General features: G+C 35.8%; 1 protein-coding gene across 1 annotated transcript; it reads right to left on the reverse strand.

Annotated features, from left to right (window-relative positions):
* Positions 1-361: 361 nt before the first annotated feature.
* LOC105033594 (1-acyl-sn-glycerol-3-phosphate acyltransferase PLS1) lies at positions 362-20,594 on the reverse strand. Its single transcript, XM_010908457.3, has 11 exons — positions 20,348-20,594; positions 19,748-19,870; positions 19,331-19,370; positions 19,131-19,204; positions 18,979-19,038; positions 7,275-7,352; positions 7,000-7,158; positions 5,725-5,850; positions 1,825-1,917; positions 1,371-1,454; positions 362-882 (listed from the first exon to the last, which is right to left on the reverse strand). Exons 1-11 carry the CDS (start codon positions 20,426-20,428, stop codon positions 676-678), a joined length of 1,125 nt encoding a protein of 374 aa, XP_010906759.1. The 5' UTR covers positions 20,429-20,594; the 3' UTR covers positions 362-675.
* Between the last annotated feature and the right edge of the window lie 1,993 nt (positions 20,595-22,587).

Consider the following 22,587-nt stretch of genomic DNA (forward strand, 5'->3'; position numbering starts at 1 on the left):
CAAATCATATGATATAATGAAATGCTTGTGTTGATACTCAGCTAGCTAGAGGCACAATCCAAGGGTTTGATTATAGACTACTTCTGCAGAAATATAAATCATGCTTTACGAAATTGTAAGGCAGGGCAGGGCAGGCACGTCATGAAACACTTACATGTTAATCCTCAGCCTGTTAAGGCAAAATTCAAGGGTTAAACCAATGGGACTCTTTCTGAAAATAAATACAAAGGATATTTACAGGAAGTGCAAGGTAAGCAGGACTGCATCATAGCAATGTATAATTTTAAGCAATCGGCGGGTTAGTAGGCGCATATAGATAGTTACAATCATACCCATTCACCCTGAAGTTTTCCGGATGCAGTTGAAGGTTAATGGATGACTGTAATTTGATAATTACACCATAAAAATGTAATCTAGACCCAATTCATGGCAAAGAAAGTAAAGAATTGATACACGTGTGAGGTGTATCCTGCTACAAATGCTTCTCCCACTAACAAAATATAGAAAATAAATGAAGTTTGCGAATTCCCTACATTCCTATGATAGTGTACTTACAAGAATGTGCACTTGATTGGTAGCAGATACATGGCTCTTGTTTTGCTGATAACCAAAGGGTACATGAATTCGCAATTCCCTATGGGACTGACAGAATCCACTGTAAGCTCTGTTGACCCTCTAATCTGTGTGTGTTCGTCTGCGTGCTGCTTTGGCCATGCTTGAACGTTCAGACTGAGAAAACAGAATAAATACATGCATGACTATTGTGACCAGTAACAGTCCCGCTGTTGAGAATGCAACTCCTTTCCATGTTGACAAGAGTGCAGACCATTTGAAGAATCTGAATACAACATATGATAGCAGAAATGACCAAAATGCAACCACCTGCCACAAAAAACTGATTAGATGCAGGAAAGGATGAAAGAGCACTGAATAGAAAATCAGGGCAAATCCAGCATATGCTTGGAAAAATCAAATATCTCATTTCAACTAAAAATTACATATTGTGCACTTACTCTATTGATTTACATGAAAAATCCTGCTGGACCCTAGATTACCTTGAAATGATTAACAAAAGTTTCTGTAGTCATATTATAGCATGCCGTGATTTGTAACTGAGACCTCAATAAGTGGTCATTTTCACCTTCTCCAATATTTTCTTCTAGGTTTCCTTTATTAAAAATGATGCATGTGAAGTTGTTTACAATGCAGCTTGTGGAAACAAATTTCAATTATAAAAATAGGCAGTAAAAAACATTTAGAATGACTATGCATATAAAAACATCAAATTACACATGTTAGCGTCCTTACAGTCCAAAAAAACATTATCATAAAATTTGCTTTCCATGTTCCTTCAGAAAGTGAGATCTTACCAGCAAAGACTTAATTGGCCGGCCAATTGGTCTTAGTTCCTCACCAAAAGTTCCCTCTGCTATATGTTTATCTAGTAAAGCATCCTGTCCGGCAGAAAAAGAAATTAAATAAGTTCATGGATTGAATTTGGAAAACAAGACAGTACAGATACAGCGGTGACACCAGTGAATATTGGCACAACCATAAGGTTGCCCCATTGCACAGGTTTAAAACATAGAAATAGCCTATCTGCATGTGAGGGTAAGGCTCATGCACTAAACTTCCCTGGTCCCTGCAATGGTGGGAGCCTCATGCACTAGGCCACCCTTTTACAGATAAACCAGTGACACATCTTCACATAGCAATGAAAAGGATTGCCCAATTACATCGCACATATTAGTATTTTTACTGCACAACAGAAATAGAGGCTCCTCATAAACTCTAATTCAGCACTGTAACAGTACAGTAACATGCCTTCGCCACAAATATGTCTCTACACCATTGCGCTACTCCATCATCTGTTTGAGGCAAATCATTCATTGAATGCCGTTTCATGTGGACATGTACCTGTATATAAATGAAATCTTAGAAGAAAATAAAAATCCAATATAAAATGTAAAATACAATAACTCTATATATTTGTTGTATGAATATGTTGAACAATAGTTAGCTTCTTTTATCTGGGTTGCAGGGGGGAAGGGGGAGGGGTTCATGTGAGAATATTATGGTAGACATTCACCAAGGAATTAGTGAAGCCCAATGAAGCTTTTTCATTATCACATAAATAAATATGCAAAAACATTAAACAGAACCCAAATTCAATAGAACTTAGCTTTAAAAAAATAATCTCATTATAAACCGTGTTGATGAATGGCAGAAATAGCAAATGTGTTCATATTCTTTGCACAAAAGAACAAAATTTAAGGGAAAAAAAAGGCCGTGCATATACAATATAGTAGCTAGAGTCTCTAAACATTCAGACGCAAAAGCAACATCATCAGAGAAATAAAGTGAAGTAACCAAGACACAGCCTTAAAATGTTCGCCGTGGTGAGCCAACTAAATGAGCATCAATAAGATTTTAATCTTCCAGAATGTTGATCATATGATCCTTCCCAAATGCAAGCAAACTTGTCCCAATGTCTCGCATAAAGAATTTATATCTTATACGTGTATACTGCATTTTTAGACCTTGTGGAGACCGATAACATCTTAGGCCAAGGGGAAGGACTGCTGCCACGTTCAAAGGAGGACAATTGAGGTGCTGGCAAGGAATGGTGAAGATGCTGCTAGCTGATCAGAGGTGGCTGGAGGTCCAGGCATCACAATGAAGGCCACAGGGAGGGTTCAGGGCTGCCCATGGTAGGGCGAACCTGACGACAGAGCAAGATTGCACAGGCAAGAGTGGTTCCGGAAAGGAAGAGCAATGCAAAGGGAGAGTCATACAAAGGGAGATGAAAAAATGCAAGGTACTCTGTGGTCAAAAGAAAAGATTGTTTGCATGGATCTAAAAGGTCTATTCATATGGAAGAAAAACTTGGAGCATTTGAGGCAAATCATTAGGAAGCAAGAGTGGCAGTGGGAGCTAGATACCAAGGGCATAATACCCTAGGTGGAAATTTCAGCTACTGAGGCAAGGACTTCCATTCACAATGATTGTGTGCCTTTAATGTAGATGTAAGAAAAAAGACATGACAAAGTAAAGGTTTGATGAAAAACATTGATCAAACATTACTTTAATCAACTTGGAAACATAAAACTTGCAAACATCTGGTTAGGAGGCCCAGGTGTCAATACCAATGGGATAGATGCTACGATGGCAACGGAGAATCCTTGAATCATCAATCAAAGGCCAGAATCAAACCGTTAAGTACCATAGAAAGATATGATAGGAATACCAACCATAGTCCTATTGAATGAGAGGGGAGCTGTCATCCAAGAAAGCCTTTGACAAATACAAAGATGCGAGGGAGGAGCAGAAAGTACAAGGGGGAAAAATAGAAAGGTTTTTGTCGGGCAGCTTAAAATCTTAGACAATTGTTACCTAACCTAAGGGGAAAAATGGTTGTTTGCCACTTCATTAGTTAGCTAACTAAAATTTGGTTATCTTGTTTTAACCCACACTAATAGTTAGGTGTATGCAAACAGTGACAAAACCATCAATTCAAAAACCAAAAACCACCAGAATGGAACAGTATGACCAACTGGCAACATAGCAACACCAACAATGTATGATGCGAGTTTACAGTAACAAAGTGATAATTCAAGAATTCCATCTAAATCAGGTGGACATTACAAATATAAGATTATCAACAAGATATAACAACATAAAGCATGAGACAATCAACACAAAGAACTAGCCTTATCCCACCTTTGTAGTTGCTAGAAAACTACACCAAATAACTCAAAACATAGACAGAAAACATAAATGATAAATCTGATTCCATTAGTTTGAGTTAGCTTCATGCAGTACATCAGGGCACTTTCAAACACTAAATTTCCATTATGAGCCAAAAAGCAACCATAGGATCTGATAGAACCGGACAACAATGACATTACCTGGAGTTTTCTACTTGAATGAGGTACCACTGTTGGTCAAGTATCAACAGTCATGGATACCAATATAAACTACAAATTCTTCTACACACAGAATCTGATAGGAAAGAAAATCAGGATCCTATATACATATGGTAGCTTTTGATATTCTTTTGCCACTAAATTCATTAGTGATGCAGGACCACCTAAAGGATTCCCTGCATACCAGATGAACCTCAACGTAAGGAGGAATTAGGATTAAGAGGATCATATCGCTGTCCTCTTGAAAAAAGGGAAAGAACATATATTTTTGGCAATTATGGAAATTAAAAGGGTAAAAAAAACTGTTTTAGGCATGGTTTGCAATACTGGAGAATACCAGTGCATACCAACCATACCGCACTGTACCTATACCAAACTAGTACACAGTACAAGGGGTGTACCGAGCATCGATAACGCCAAACCGGCCCCCATACCAGGCATACCGACACAATAACAGGATGATACCCATACAAGGTCCGGTTTTCGGCAAACCCACTTTTAGGTTTGTACAGAAGTATGGAGTCCCAAGTAAAAGAATCTACAGTAGATTAGATGATTGATGATTATCAATAGTGAATTTTTAATCAGAACTCAGGCCATAGGAGATTGATTTCAGTATAAAATGACATTAAACTGATGTACAGATAAATCTAAAGAAATATAAGTAATAGGTGTTGGTTTGTCTCCAAGAGTGATGATAGGCTCTAATGAAGGCTTATGATTAAGATTCTATCTAACTAAGGCAAGGCAGATCTATGTTTGGAGTTCTACTGAATAATAAATACACAACAGCAAGTGAAAAATAATAGAAATAGACTGAAGGGAGGACGAGACTAGAGATAGCAAGCAAAAGTGGAACTAACAATTAACTAATTCCTGTTGACTTAGGACTCCCACCCAATAAATACTCAAGTTGGACCATTGTACACTAGTCCTACTCAAACTAGGGAACATCAATGCCAAATAAAGAAAAAGAAAACTATAGTAAAATCTAAAAGTAAACAAATTTCTTTTTGCATCTCCATCAATTAGGTTTTCCCAAAACATACTTAACAGACGTTAATGATATAACTAGGAGACACCTTAACTCTGGGTCCATATGGACATATATGGATGTACATGTGTGCATGTGTGTAGAGAGAGAGAGAGAGAGAGAGAGAGAGAGAGAGAGAGAGAGCGAGAGCGAGGCCATATATAGCTGATGGTTATTGGAAGTTTCGTGATTAACCAGAAATTACTCAGATTCTTGGGGTATTTCTCTGAATTTATTGTGGCAGGATGAAGAAGGGGCAAACAGGAAGAAAGAGGAAGAGGCCGGAGAAAGAAATGAAACAGGGTTTTAGAAGAAGTGGAAGTCAAGTTCAGCTTCAAGTGTTGCAAGTGTTGGAAGTGTCGTACCTCCAAGGCAGTGGCCCTTCCTCCAACCATTCTCGACTCTCACTAGAGTCATTGAGTTGATCGATGTTCCCCACACGAGAGAGAGAGAGAGAGAGAGAGAGAGGAAAGATGTTAAGTTTCGCAGTCTTGCTTTTGTGTTACGAGGTGAATGTAATCTACTTGTAGGCATGGTAGAGTTGAGCTGATTGATTATTTTGTAGGATTCATAACAAGTTCAATTCTTCTGGAGAAACCATCATAGCAGTCTGAGATAACATATTAGTGTGGATGACAATTACATACACTTCAAGATTGGTAAACTAAATGCAATGATATAAGGATTTTTTGGAAATAAATTATGGATGCCAAACATAGATGAGGGAGAAAATAAACTTGGCAACGATGTATCTGCAAGGCTTACCACTGAAGATTGCCCTTTCAAAATTCTAAGCATCGTAGGTGAAGGTTGACCTTTAGGAATGGCTACAGTTACATCATATATAGCTGGAACAAAAGAGCGCATGATATTTACAGCTGAAACAAAACCCTGAAATTTATCAAAAGAAATATTGTCAATATACCACCACAAGATTTCAGTTTAAATTATAAGAAAATAAAATTAAGTGCGAAGCTTTATAAAACTATTAGAAAGAATGTTCTGCATTATTTTGTCATTCAAATTTATAAACATAACTATTTAATCTAATAATTGTGACATATAGTAAGAAGCAAGTTATACATATGGAAGATTTAAAAGAAAAATCTAAAAATGCTGAAGAGTTGATCGTGTCTAAAGCTGCAGTCCAATTTTATTTTTTTCCAATGATCAAGTCAGTGATCATCATATCATTCTAACCAAATAGATGAGCTTACATTAAGATTTAAGATTTACACAATCAGGCAATCACGTTAAACAGCTGGGCATCCACAAATGGTGAAAAAGTTTGGCCACACCTGTGATAATGTGTACAATGTATATCATGTCATTTTGAGACAGTAGGGCTCCTCTGGAGGTACATGCACATTAATACATAGCCCAAAATTTTTATCCAGGAGAAATAACTACCAAGTGAGGTACTTCACAAAGATACCAAGTACTAGTTAAAGATCTCCTTTTTTTTTTAAGGAATGTAGCAGTGTTTTGCTAGATAATCAAATAACTGAGCTAATGTTAATAATGCCCTATGACATCACATGAAAATGTTCACCTGAACATGCTCCCATTTCAAGACATCTCATTGTATCATATGTATTCACTTCATTTCAAAAATAAGTTCTATTTTCTCCTTTTTTTTCTCGAACATAGCATAAGGACTAATTTTATTTTCATTACTTGTAATACACATGAATCACCATACATCAATACTTATATACACCTCCTCTAACATTCTAAAATGTGATGTTTGACACCCCTATCCATGTCACCATGCATCACCCATATCCAAGTCAACCATATAATTGAGTTCCAAATCATTCAGCAGATAAGACTAAGATATAATTAGATAAGCCTCTTGAAGGAGCCATACAATTAATTTAAGGCAAGGTATATAAAACAACTTGAGCAAGTCATCAAGCAACTTGAAGTTTCTTAAACAAGCAGATAAACTTAGCAGAAAAAAAAAAGAAGCAAGAAACAATATGCTTAACTAGAAAAACATTTTTTAAAAAAAAGGAGCAAAATTGTGGAATTTTTAACCTTGGTACGAGGTATTAGAACATTTCTCGGGGCAGGCAAACCCTGTGAAGCTGCATATTCTTGTGCTGCTAAGAGCTTTGCTGGAGTGAAGCGAGTACCCTCAACAAAAAGAGCCAGCCAAAATGGCCTGGGGAAGTCCCTGAATCGTTGCAGACCTAACTGCAAGATACAATCATGTACACAAAATCAAGAAAAAAGAGAGTTGGGGGGGGGTGGTGGAAGAAGAACACAGAGACTGAGGCACAGACTTGGACTCATCAGCAAGTAAATGATACCTTTAGCGTGCTCTCATCCTTGGCCCAGCTTCTTTCCAAGAAGAGATATTCAGCAAACCACATTGACCAACCAATAACCTGCACCCAAGTGATCCCATATCCAACTTATGAAAAGCAGCACATCTCATACACTAAATACAGGCTCATATTAAAATATGAATGAATTAAGAGTCAGATCATAAAAATAGCGGGCAGCGGAACCATGGCCGAACAGCTTCTAAAGAAGCAAGGTAACATGAACAAAGAACAATCATCCCTATGTAATAAATCAGCAAAGATGACTGCTTGCAAGTAAACATGCTTAAATTTGACATACAATAAAGAATGAACAAGACCAGTATGAATTGGGGAAGAAGGGTGGAGGTTACCTTAAAAGAAGATTAACTGATGATTACAAATCTGGTGGCAAATCGGAATCAGAATGTACCTTGGACATTATTTAATTATATGGTTTTACCAAAACAAGACAATTAACAGAGAAGAATAAACTGGACTGCATTTTGAAGTGGCAAGAAATTAGATTGATCTTGAAAACAGTCTGCCACTCCTGAAAATTTGATAATGTGAACTTAGAGCCCCTTTTCACCCATCAAATATAATTGAATCTACTTAGCTATTGAACACATCGGTTCTTCTGTCATACCTGGTGAATGCCTCATGTAATACATCATCGGATTATACCAATTCTTTTAATCTGCTAGAACTCAGGAAATACATTTTTGTGACCATCCCAATGATGTCATCAACTTCTGACAATAACCAGTTGTCATTTGCTCCTATCAATCTGAATTGGTTGTAGTTGAAAGGTTGTACAAAAAAACTGGCTATTGGCAGTTGATGATAAATTCCAACACACAGGACCTCTTGCTCCAACAGCTCACTTCCTAATTATGTTCCCATTTCTACAGCCACCAGTGTGCTGAATCATATGTATACCATAGTCCACAAGCTTAATCCCTTGTAGACAAATCATAAAAGCTTTAGAACTACTTATCATACTGCTGTTTCTACTATAACCTAAATCCCTTGTATCTCGAGTCAAGTGCAAGAAAAAACCTTAACTGACTGAGAGAGGAGGGGTGATGGTGTTGAAGATGTCTGCACAGCCCTCAAAATATATGTTTCAATTTTTTTTCCATATCTATAAACTGCAGCATCAAAGATCTGAAGTGTAAGAGTATTTCCTACAATAGGTATTGCAAAAGAAAAAACCTCAATCTTCCCGTAGCCACCTCTAGAACATTCTTCTCCGAAACCTCCACAGCATATAGTGAGTGAATGGGCAAAAAATAAACAAACTCTATGCCAAGCCCATCCAGTACAACTCACTCACCAGAATGAAATTAAAATTACAAAACCAGTATCATGACCAGGGGAAGAGAGACTAAAAGAAAAAAATGAGAACCTGGTGGCTTGATGGAAGGGCGATGATATTACATCCCTTGATTAAGCAAGCCACAACTTCTTGTGCAAATACATTGAAAGTATCATGCATGCTACTAGGATAATTCTGGATACCTAGATGCAACCACATTTATTCTTAAATTCCCTCAGTTTCCTAGGTTGGATTTATATGAAGAGAATATTAACAATCCCCATAGCTCCCTAAACAAGAAAGTGACATAATTAATTAGCATTTGTATGTGAATGTTGCCCATTTTCAACAGTTGATACAAGTTTCTTAATTGGCAAACTTTTTATATTTAAATCTAATTTATTCTCCAGCTACCGAAAAGACCCATAGGAGTGTGTCAGTCGCTCCTGAACCTGGGACAAGATTTTTTTTTTTTTTCAAAATTCAAAGGGCAAATCCCCTAGACCCATCATGCTTCATTGTTCTTTGCAGACCTCAGACCTTGCACATCCTATCCAAGCCTTGCTTAATCATTGGACCATTCAGTCCATGGAGGCAACTGATTGACATCCGCCAAACAGGATACCAAACTCACCACAAAAGCAAAGTTATTTAAGAATATAGGACACACATGATGTTGTTGATTCGATCATGAAACAAAGGTTTAACCATGGGAAGGCATGATCAAGATCAGAACAAAGAGTCAATCTTTTGTATCATCAACTTCCACAGCCTCTCAGGTCATGAAAAGGTTATGTTGTAAATTATATAAAGATATAATGTAATCCATGAGGGCCTTTATTGCCACCAAAAACAAAAAGTCAACTTTCTGAACCACTTCAAAGGAAGAGAGAGAGTATTAGAAAATCACTTTAGGGACCCCTCATAGCTCTACCTCATCTGCATTAGACAGTTTATCATTATCAAAAACCAAGTAATGAGTTGAATAGTGGTAGGACTTCCCAGTGACTCCTCTGAGAAGGTATTACTAGCAGCATTAGCACCAAGTTATAGGCTGCCAATCAGCTTAACAATCCCAACACGCTATCAGTTGAGTCGGCATACGACAACTCGTATATGAAGACCCAACCTTTCACAGATCATTACTACACACCCCCTAACAGAGTTGAACTTTTGTTATACTTGAAGGAGGCCGTGCCTTCAGAATGAATAGCCATACTAAGTTCTGTGAAAGCATCATGGAAGAATTATTGCAAAAATATCCTAGAATGCCAATGAAGGTTCTACTGTAGAACCCATTAACTATTAAATAACTTCAATTGCCTCTTCTAAAAATTCCTCATTCATCATCTCCATCTTACAAAGTACCATCTTCATTGGTTCAGATGCAAGCATCTTGTCATATAGCTTCAAAAACATAATTTTTCCAACAACTTCAAACCTATACCTGCCCTTTGTTCTTTTATCATCATAACATAAGCTCCTCTTGAAGTGCATTGCTTCTTCCTAAACTCAGTAGGGGGCCTTTTAACTTTCATGATAATAATTTTATCTCCACCAAAGTAATGTGTTTATTTTGATTTCCAGGGAGGATATTCTAGAGCACCTAATAAGCAGCAGTATTATTGGGCAATCCCTACCAAGTCAATATAACGTTCATGCTCCTAGGAAACCGTTTTAATTCTAGAAGGAGGCCAACTGAACAAGAGGTCTTATTAAAGAGGCAATGCTGACTAACCCAAACGAGTGTCAGCCATCATGCTTATCATGAAAACCAAGATCATCATTCCTTATTATGGATATAAGAAACATATTCAATGTGGATAGATGCTCAGGTTTCATGTTATCTATTCTACTGTAGAACTCAAAATTGAGAATGAACTGTTGGTGAACCTCCGCTTTCAGGCCTCTCCTTCACATGCATCACATGTATCATATCCAGTCTACTGTACGACCCAAACTCCAGGAAGAGCATCAGTGAAGATTCACATTTTCATGACATTCCATCACGTGCATTACATATGCTGTACTCTACTTCTAGGATACTTTATTAGAAATTGAAGGACAAATAAGCTTGAGATGTGACATTAGAATATTACAATCCGAGTATTATGCTTTTCCTCGTAAATGTGCGATTATTTTGGAGTACTCCACCCAAGTATCAAGAATTTGCACCAAGTATCTACATGCAAGATTCTTCAATATGTCAATTTTCTCCAAGTATCTTCCTTCTCTGTGACTGCTATGGCAACTAACTTCAAAAAGCAAGCTTGTGGAAAAACGGTATTCCCATATTTCTTATTGACCTATGGACTCATTTAATTGCTAAGTCACATACAAAAGAGAACGTTTTAAAAAATGTTGCTCAATAAATTTTTGGTTTTTGATAATATTTATATGTAGCATGCATACAGAACACAGTTTAGAATCTTGTCTGAAGAACACACTTCAACTAACATTTTTTAAAATTTTATCTTTTCATCTGGTGAACAAAAATCAGTGCACTATGGATATCTACCAATTTCCACTATAAATACATGATTGTTAGTCAAACCAACACGATTTTTCATCCAGAATATACATACGCTATGGCTGGAAATGATTAAGCCTTGACACATTATCAATGTGAGGCCCGGCCCAGCCAGTCCACTTGGCTGGCTCACCTGTTGAGGCAGTCACCAAATAAGAACTGAAACAGGAGAAATAAATCCCCTGTTTCATGCAATAGAAACCCTGCCACCCTCTCCCATCATGCATCCCCTGTTCTGTGCAATTAAAACCCCCATCAACTTCCCTCCTTCCATTTATATCTCTCCCACATGCCATAAGCTCTCACTCTCTCTCCCTTTTTCCCTGCTCTCCCTCTCTTCTACATATGTCCCCTCTCTTCCATGATCTCTCCCATCCCACATCTCTCTCTTCTCTTCTTCTTCTTCTTCTTCTTCTTCTTCTTCTTCTCTTCCTCCGTGCTAGACGCCAGCCCATCTCTTCTTCATCCTCTACACAAGAAAACCTTAAAACTAATTTCTTGTCTTCAAATTCTTCTTGTTAATTTATGTTATTCTTGTTAATTTCAATTTTGAAGAAGAATGGAACCCTCCTCATGAGTTGCAGCCAAATAGAGGATGTTATGGCCATCCTTTTCTTCTTCACCAAGGGAGGAATAACTCTCTTTTCCCTTTCTCTTTTGGCTGTAAACTTAGTTATCTATTTGTTCTTTTTCTCTTCTTCTCAAGGATGGACCAAGCCCTCTACTATTTTCCCTCTTAATCTCTCTACATCATTACATAATCTCTCTACATCATTATATCCTTCTTTAATCTACCCTTATATCCTTGTGCTGATGATTAGTTTTAACCAAAGACTAATCTTGACTTTATTCACTTTCCTAATTTTCTAACTTAGGTTAGATGTATCTATAGGTAGACAACATCTTGAGGTCGAAGAAGATCAACGTGGAGTCTCTTCTAGGCCTACTAATCGAGGTAAAGTCCATTAATCTCTTAAACTAATTGTAGATTATTGTGATAAGGATAGAATGATAGATTGAATCTTAAAAATCAAAAAAATTAGGTCATAATCATATAAGTTAGAAAAGAGAGTGATTTCTGAATTTCTTAACACCAAATATTGACTTAGGATTAAATGGATGTTTTAGGTGTGCAGCGGTTCAAGTTAGCATATTGGCTAAATTTTGCAAGTTGTTAGAGATAAGGATCTTTAATCACAACCACCTGCATCGATTATAAATGGTTATTATTATATACTAAAAATTATGGCATTGCATACTCGTATGTATTGTAAGCTTTGATTCTTTATGATCCTGAATTATACCAATTGCATAAGTATATCATATATAAATAATTTATAAAATGATAATAATAATAATAATAAAATGAAAAGAATGATTTATAATAATTTAAAATTAGGACATCTGGACTAGTCATGACATCAGTATGGCCTCGCCATAGGCAAGAACATGATACTTTTATCAGTATAGCCTCGCTACGTACAGGAACGTGGCACTTTTATCAGTACGGCCTCGCCATGGACAGATGCTACAAGCAGGAACATCGTACTTTTATCAGTATCGCCTCGCCACGGGCAAGAACGTGGTACTCTTATCAGTATGGCCTCATCATGTGTAGGAATGTGGTATTTGAGTATGGCAAATCACGAGTAGAAATGTGACAGTGAACAATCCAAATGCCAGAAATTCAAATCCGAACCATATTACACATATTATAATAAAGTAATGAATGAGAATAATAGTTTGGTATTGATGTTAACAGAAATAATAGTTAAAAAAAATGAAATCCTGATTGAATGAAATTTTTGACCTGATTAGATATGATGAGCATATTAGAGTTGTTATTGATGAAGTATTGTATACATATAACTTGTTATATTTTGAAATTTGATGAACATCCTGATATCATTATTGAAATAGGCATATGAATACTTAATTATTAATTTTTGAGATTTAAACCATTGTATCTCAATGGGTATGTTTATTAAAGAATTATTATCTTTTCATGCTAGGGTGTGTACTTAGACAATCCTTACTGAGTTGTTAGCTCATATGGTTATTTTCATTTCTTTTCAAAGCCGCACAATACCTAGCCAAATCGGGTTGAGTTAGAACTTTTTGGTGAAAGGTAGTAGTAGTTAAGTCTGTAACTGATACTAGATATATCTGAACCATGTATTTTTGGATCACTTTAATTTCCAATAAAGAATATAATATGTGGTTTGCCTTAGCTATTTATCCCTCAAAATTAAATGTTTTGGTCAGATTTATTAGGTCTTGCATATTCTTTAGGGTCTTACTCTAAGGAGTCTCCAGCCATCATGTATCCAACCCAAGTGCTGGGTTTAGGGCATAACATATCCTATCCAGTAATGCACATCTGTTAATGTACCTATGTTTAATTAATTGCAATTATTTTAGCATATCAGCATTTATTACTTCATGAAAAAGTCAATTCCCAATCTAGAACACAATGATAGATCAATTTTAGAAGTTATACAAATTCTGCTAAAGAAAATGCCTTGTACATTCCTAACTTTTTCTTTTTATATATCATTTACCTTACTTCTCATCTTCTATTTAATGAACTTTTTTTCGAGTGATTTGGCTTGTTTGGATGAAACCCTTGCAAAAATTGAAAATCATCCAAAACATACTGGTCTCAAAATTGGGCTAGTGGCTCATGTAAATGTAAAAATCTAAATGTTATTTAAGAATATAATGGCAGCTTGTGCCTGACAATTTCATCCAGTAGTAAAAAGACAGCTCCCCTATTTTGTTGCATTTGAATATCATAGCATGCAGGTTCAAGTTTGTTGTCTCGGTAAGCATGTTGATTGTTGAACAAACTTCTAATATAAAGAAAAGAGAGAGAGAAACCTAATCAACTACTGAGGAACGAACACTTTCCACTATGATAAAGTTATTTTTGTCAGACTTGAGAAAAGATTTTTGATTCAAGACCAGGCATATAACAAGAGAATCCCAATGAACTAAACCTAAACCAATATAGCAACACAACATTCCAAAAAGCAAAAGAGGCATTATTGGCACATTCCAAGTGCCAAAATCAAATGTAATCAAACCAAACAAATAAGGATGAAAATAGGCCATCCTCCAAGCATTTTTTCTTACATTTATCAGGCCAGGTACTTGGGTGACCTATTGTAAATTTTCAAAATTTTGGCCCAGGCCCAGCCAATTTGCAACCCTATAAACAAACCAGCACCAGATAGTACACATATACATATACAAGTAATGTGCCAATTTTCAACCCTATAAACAGACTGGCAACATATAGTACACATATATATAGACAAGGTACCTCCATCATGCAATTCCATAAAATCTCTTGATGTATTCCTTAATGGTTAACAACTAAAATTAATCATTTTGATTTTTATGTAACAAATATGTACATTTAAATTTTCTTTTTTACAGTATTTAAATTCCATTTTATTAAACTTTATAATAAATTTAAAAAATTAAGAAATTTAATATCTTCTGCTTCTTTGGTTCCATGAGGGTTCATTCCAATGCATCCTTGCAAGTGAAAGCAATATATTAAGTAGGCAATCATAACTTTACCATATTTGTTGCAAGCAAACTGAAGCAATATAAATCATATCAATAAACATCTTAAGATATTCAATGATTTTACAAAACTAGTACTTTAGCATGCTGCATGTTTACGGGAAAAAAGTGATTTATGAAAAATTTGACTTGGTTTGGCGGGATAAATTTTGAACTGGGATAAAGTCAGAAGAGAGGGACAGACTAGCATGACAAAGTTACTTAGAGAAGTTCTAAGAGAGGAAAAGAGACAGCCTAAACGGTCCCAACCCACATTTGAAATCAATATGATTCTTATCTAATAACAAATGCATGTATCATTCCCAATTTACACATGGTCACAATCCACATAATATAATTTTTCAGCAATAAGTATTTTCCAATCTGTGAAATTTCATAAATCCATAGATCTATGCTCACTCTTTTTAACATGGTATAGATTAATAGCTGTTGAAGAAATGTACTTAAATATAAAATGCACTGAACTAAAGTGAAGCTTAGAGTTACAAATAGAAAACAAAGGAAAACAAGTTTCATTGTTTTTAGATCCATTATGCGAAGCCCACATGTATCTTAACTTTATTCTGATATTTAAAGATGCCCATAAAATTTATGCAGGGGCCAATTGCAATGACCAACCTAGGATAGCATGCAGGAAGCAGGTACATTGTAGAGAGATAGAGAGGCAAGAGACTTGGAATAGACTGGAGAGTTGAAGTAAGAGACATAAGATGTCATATGAGCAGCCAAAGCTTCCTTTTAATAGTTAATAGGTGTAAGAAGGCTCCAATAAGAGAGAAAAGAGGCTGCAGGAAGATTTTCAACACAGCGCACAGGACAGATAAACATTTTCACAAGGGAAAGAGAACGAGAGATTAAAAAAAAGATGTGGAGGTCAATGAACAGTACTTTTTACTGGCTCCATGATGACTACACATTCAATGGTTGGAAGGTTGCAATCTTGGGCCACCACATCCAAACATAATGTAAGCACTTAAATATGTATGTAAATATGTACATATACATATATATGTATATATCTATGTATATGTATATCTATCTTTGTATATATTTCTCTATGCATGTATGTAGATATATACATGCACCTGCACATATGTAGATATATATATGTATATCTATGTGTACATGTATGAACGAACATGTATGTGTATGCATATGAATATGTATGTGTATGCATATGTATGTGCATGTGTATGCATGTGCATATATGGATGTGTATATGGATGCACGCGCGCGCGCACACACACAAACACACACATATATACATATACATACACACACACACACACACATACATACATATACATACATACATCATATACACACACATATTTATGTATGAATATATGTATATGTCTATGTATATGTGTGTGGTATAGATATATGTATATGTATAGATGTAGATATATGTACATACATATATGCATACATATATATATATATACAAAGCCAAGCTACAATCAAATCGATCGAATTGGAACTCAGATCATATCAAAACTCTATAATAGGGATCTTAAGCCATTGAATATGATCTACTACCTCAAAACTGCTTGCACATAAAACATATGATTTTAAGACCCCTAGCCTATGCATCAAATAGTCAAAGATTGGACAATCTCAATAAAATTGAATTAGATATATTTTTTGATCACTTAATGCATAAGCTAGGAGCCTTCAAATCATATGGCTTTTGGTGTGCAAGTAGTTTTGAGATAGTAGATCATATCCAACCGCTTGGATCATCAATATAGGACCTCCATTGTCTAGCTTTACATGTATATACATACATACATACATATACATATACATATATACATACATACATATACATACATATACATATACATATATATACATACATACATATACATATATATACATACATACATACATACATACATACATACATATATGTGTGTGTGTGTGCATGTATGCATGTATGTATATATACGTATATGTATATGCTATTGTATGCTTGAATGGATTGGGAAATCGATCCGCCCACCTTCAAAATCAATGAGAGGCTATATTCAAAATCTAACTTGTTGAACATAATCTACACTATAAAAGAGGCCTAGAAACCAAAATTCATATATTTTGCTGGTCTCTAACCTATACATTAAGTTGATACCAAAATAAACAGTATAAATTACAGTAATGTATTAAAATACATGATAGGGCATATAAATTGAAAATCCACTTCATGGATCATGATCTACATATCTTGTAATATGGCCAAATTAAATTCACTAGGTTTTGATGATTAGATCGTAACACGGTTTTGAAGGTGGCTAGATCGATTTTTCGCTATATGTATATGTATGTGTATGTATGTACATATATATCCATACATATATGTATGTATGTATGTATATATCCATCCATATATGTATGTATGTATGTATATATCCATACATATATATGTGTTATGGGGAAAATTAACCACTCAACCTCGACGTCCCTCACCTCGAATTATGACCAAACACTGACCTTGGACCTAATGCCGACGACCCAAAGAAAGACCACATCAATGCTGCAGCACCTCTTCAAACATCGGGATGAGAAGATTGGACAACCAAATTGTCCCACCTAAATGAGTCCCTAACATCAGCTATAACCCAATCCTGAGTTCGAACGTATACCGGCCCTGAGGTCAGGATCATGCCGACGACACAAGACAAACCCTGAGCCATCAAACCGTTAAAGAAAGATTGATCCAATGAAATCTCCTAGAATCTCAGGCAATTTCCTTTAACCATGGGCATGTGAGCTAAAATCATGCAGTTAATGCCTGTAACCCACAATCTGAGATCCTTAAGATCGTGAATATTGATTCTCCACTTTCATTACTGAATTTGGAGGTAATACACAACTACTCCCCTCTATATAAAGGGAGGTACAAGGGACTCATAAGTAAATTCTTCTCCAAGAGAACAAGCACTCTCTCTCCCATTCTCTTTCCTCTGCGGTTCTCAAGCTCCGACTGACTTAAGCATCAGAGGATCCCCCACTAGAAAATCTTTGGTGAGTATGGGCTTCCTTTACAGATTTTTTCAAGGAGAATCCGTCTTTGGATCGCCGCCAAACTCCAGGTCGGCAGGAGACCAACCCCGTCCACCTTAGCTCGAAGTCTTACAGCAACAATATCTATAGATATGTGTGTGTGTGTGTGTGTATGGATTCATACATATATAAGTAGTATATACACATATACATACAAATCTGTGATTGTGATTGTGTTTGTGTATATGCATATGAGACTGGCATGAAACAGGTAAGTGAATAATTTAAAACAAATCTTAAATGCATTTGGTAGCTTGTGGTTGGCAGACCAACGATATACTAAATATCGAAAGGAAGTAATCTACACATAAGAAAGATAGTGGATAAAACATTTAAGAATGGCAAAATAACAATCAAGGAAAAAGAGGGGGGCGAGTTGCACAACATGAAAATAGAAATCCATAGCATAATTTTATTAGCAAAATGAGATATTAAGAATTAAAAAAAAAAACATATTTGAGTGAAAAAAGCTCATAATAAAACATGGTTTGCTAGGAAACATTAGGAAGATGCGTGCACGCATGTGCATGCATGCGTGTGTGCATGCGAGAGAGAGAGATTCTGAATGGGAACCATTGGAACTCCCCTCTCAGGGAAGAAATTAATTAGATGCCTAGTTGGTTTGGATATATATGAAGGAGATTTATTTTAGGAGATGGATTGCAAGTCCAAAGCATTCAGATTCCAGTTCCCTTAAGAAAAAGATATATTCATCAGCAGAATTCCTTGATTAATCTGACCAGATTCACAAGAGACACGAGTAGGCAGTTAATCAAGTGCAGACGAAAGAGATTATTCATAGAAAAAACATAATATTACAGAAAACCTGTTATTATTTCACATGAGGAACTCTATGAAATGGAGCCTAAGTATTTTAAAACAAGAGTTGACTAATTGGATATCCCTAAAATATTTCTAAAATTCAAATTTTCTTTTTATAATAAAGTACAGACTATATGCAATATATTGGTGCATTATAAATACATAAATGTTTGGCTGCATAAATAGCCAAATAGCTCTCCACTCTGCAGGCAAATTTAATGGGCAAAACATAAAAACTAGAATACTAAATGAACAACGCAATTATATGATAATTGAAATGAATCATCTTTTCCGATCAATAACCCTTTAATTTTTTTTAGAAAAAAATGGTGGATGTACCAGAAGAAAAAGAATAATGGTATGTGCCATAAACGACTTACTGGGAGAAATTTTGATGATTTTTTCATGACAGCTATCGTGCTACCAAGGCAACCTGAGCGCTGGGGTCGGCAAATCAAAATATCAGGTAAGAAAATAAGCATGAGTCAACTACATTTCAGAACATAAGCTAATGCTCATTTCCAGTATGCACCTGAGCTAAAATCCACCCAACGAGCCAGTCAATGTCACTTCTATGATTGCAAATGACCAGTGCATGTTCTTTACCTATAAAAGACTCCATATAAGCTCAAATTGCAAACTGAATATGTTCAAAGGTCAGCTTGATTAACAATATCCCTCCACATCAAATCACATTTAGTTTGCACCAAAGTTGAAAATTTCAGTCCTTACCGAGTGATGCATATGTTTCAGAATCAGCATATAACTGTACCTGCAACAAAGAGCAGCAGCATATTAATCTTCAAACTCTTGGTGAAATATATAGTATCAGCAGACATCTTGTCAACTTCCAATATCTTTTAAAACATTTTCTAAGTTGACAAATCAACTATACACAATTTGGAGCATGTAATTCTAGTGATGGGAACAAGAACCCAAATATTAATAATAGCGCTGCCTGTGTTAGACACTGCATATCAACCAAATCAAGATGTGGCTGTAAATTGGTGGTTTGCAGGGATAGTTAGTAGGTCATACAGAAACCCTATCGATCTATGGAGATCAAAAAGGGCATACAATTAATACCTTCCACAATAGATACAGCAGGAAGTAATACAACGGTTACTTTTTCTTTACTTAGAGATTTACCTTAACACCTGCCCACCAATCAAGAAGCCAAACAAGCTCGAGCCACAACAATTCAGCCACAACTCTGTTGATCCTCCTATAGAGATTTTTTGACAAAGGCCTTATCATAACAAAACAAGTAGCCTGTAACAAAACAAAAATAGAAAATTTAGTATGCCAGGAAAATGCCCAACAGATCAGATCTTTCGAAAAATTACACAAGGGTAGATCAATATTAGGCCATAAATCAAAACATCAAAATCAAAATCATAACTTCATCAAACACTAAGATACTGAGATAACAGCTGAACAAAATACTGATTCAAGTATCAGAAATGGGAAACAAAAAGGGAAAAATATAACCTGAAAATGGCAAATCTGAGCACAAAAAATTAGACATCCAAATGCTGACAATCAAAACCGAACAATAGGAACAGTTGACATCGAAAAATCGTTACAAATTCGAAATATCCATGGATCCAGGAAACCACCAAGTTCCCCAGAATCTCAAGTAACAAGCAATCATGGACATGTGAACCAACAAAACGAGGTCAAACAACCAAATCCATTATCTAATACAGAATGGGCCTTCTTTCCCACTAAAATTGCTCCATCTCCTACCTGAATTAGGTTTACGACCAAACCCGACAGGAGGAAGAGAAGGCCGAGAGGAACCACCACCAACGCCGCCACGATCGCCATAGCCGAGAGAGAGGAAAGGAGGAGAAAGAGGGATTTTGTTGAGAGAAAATCAGAAAATGGACGAATACGGATAAGAATTTGGGTTCTTTTTCTCCTCTATTTCGCGAAGGGTTTTTATCGAGATTCGGGAGGCTCTCACAGCCCTGCGTCCGCTACCAACGCGGTCGCCGCTCGGAAGCAAAATGCGCTATTTATGATTGCCGAATGAGGGGGGCCGCAGGAGATTTATGAGACAACGTAAAAGGAGGCGAGCCTTTTTCGGGAAGAGTTCTTGTGGTACAATGACTCGCGGAGCACAGTGGTTGCCGTCGTGTCGACTTCTCGGGCGTCGGGATCCTCTCACCTCCCATCCATGTGCCCGCTTTCAGGCCCATCATAGTGTGCGGATCGTGTCACCGTACGGTGAGGGGCATAACAATTAGACCAAATGGCAAGGACATTAACAGGGTAGCTTTCAAATCATATTGGTAGTTGGGATTGCAGGCAGAACAACCAGCCTACCCTTGAGCTAAGGCTTGCATTAATTTTCTGAAACTCTAGCACCTGCCTTGCTGGTTGGTTGTTGGTGGATCGGCAGTTCGATAGATAGTTTCATCCCAACGGGATAACAATTTATTTTTTTTTTTGATAAGGATAATAAAATTTAATTGAAAGTTAAAGTTAGAGACATGAAATGATCAAAGTTTTAACAAATATATTTAATCCTTATATTTTTATAGAAAATATAATTTATTTTTGTGAGAAAGATGAGATGCAGAACACATCATGAATAGGTGATAATTGTAGCATGGTTAAAAGCTCAAACTAATGAAAAATGATCAAACAATTTGTTTAATATAAATTATATATATATATATATATATATATATATATATATATTTGCATCATAAATTTTTAGGTACTAACAATTAAACTCATAGAAAAAGACTCATGAATATGAGGACCCATGCAGACATGTATCTAATTCCACAGTTATTAGTTGAACAGATCTTGGATATTTATACAGAACCAAAGAATTCAAATAATATCTTTCGGCTAGTTTTTTTATAAGAAATTTTAAAATTTTACAAATGATATCAAAGCAGATCTAGCTCATAGTTCATATGGACTAGAAAATACTGCAACACAAATCCAGATTGAATTATTGTACTTATGATTAGATTTTGAATGGATTTGGACTCTTACTCTAGCAAGGACACTGTGACTTAAATGGAAAGAATATGTAAGGAGCCATGCGAGATGTATTTAGTCTTGCATCGACTATTTATTAATAGATCTTAGATACTTATACAAGATCAATAAACTTAAATAATATTTTCTAGCTAGTCTTTTGACAAAAGTCCTTAGTTATTATAATGAACCTCATGAAGTGCTGGTAATCTTAGTATAAGGTTTGTATGCTGCCCCAACGACCATAAAAGTATAATTTAATGGTACTCAAGAATCTATTTGTCAAATGTTCAGTCTTTTTTAGTTATTGAATGGATTGATTATATAGGATGTGGAGTCATATGGTGTGTATTTCAATTAGATAAACCCTCTCATGTATGCTAGATTAATAATGGTGATCTCTGAACTTCATGATAAGATAAAGGTTAAAGAGACAAACTACAAGTTTATGAGCTTCTGCTGATGAGACAAAGCTTGTTGCAGTCAAGAATGAAGTTGACTTCACAAAATTAAGAAAGACTTGATTCAAAAGTGCAAAAATCAAATGCCTACTATAAGAGGTTCAGGAAAATGGCTGTACTTGCAGTAATTTTTTTCACGAGTTGTATTTTGTTGGGTGATAATCCTATTTTGGAATGATGATCGTAGTATGATGGTGTAATTCATGAACTTAGGAATGTCCAAGGGGTGAGTTATTGTAATTTATGATAGATAGATCTTCTTGAATGTAATCTTATGAAAAGGAATGTTAATATAACAACTAATCTTCTTGTCAGCTTAATTTGTTTCTTCTTATGAGCTTAATCTGTCCATCGATTTTTTTATTTCATTGCAATAACTCTAAAGTGAAGAACTTGTATGTACGTCCAATCAAGCGGACTCTAGCACCAGCCATACACCCTATATCGATACCTTCACTAAGTTTAGAAAAAGTATTCAACTTGCTAGAGATATATTATGGTTCACAATAATTGAAAACCTTAATACTA

The sequence above is a fragment of the Elaeis guineensis genome, chromosome 13 (genome assembly GCF_000442705.2).
Source record: "Elaeis guineensis isolate ETL-2024a chromosome 13, EG11, whole genome shotgun sequence".
NCBI lineage: Eukaryota > Viridiplantae > Streptophyta > Magnoliopsida > Arecales > Arecaceae > Elaeis > Elaeis guineensis.

Bases quoted from the DNA above. Each gene is read 5' to 3' on its own strand.
- LOC105033594 (XM_010908457.3), bottom strand. From the start codon at position 20,428: ATGGCGATCGTGGCGGCGTTGGTGGTGGTTCCTCTCGGCCTTCTCTTC. The intron at 19,205-19,330 runs GTAAGGACTGAA...AGTCTTTTATAG, and splicing joins TGAAACATATGCATCACTCG to GTAAAGAACATGCACTGGTC. The intron at 7,159-7,274 runs GTATCATTTACT...TGTATCTTGCAG, and splicing joins AGGATGAGAGCACGCTAAAG to TTAGGTCTGCAACGATTCAG.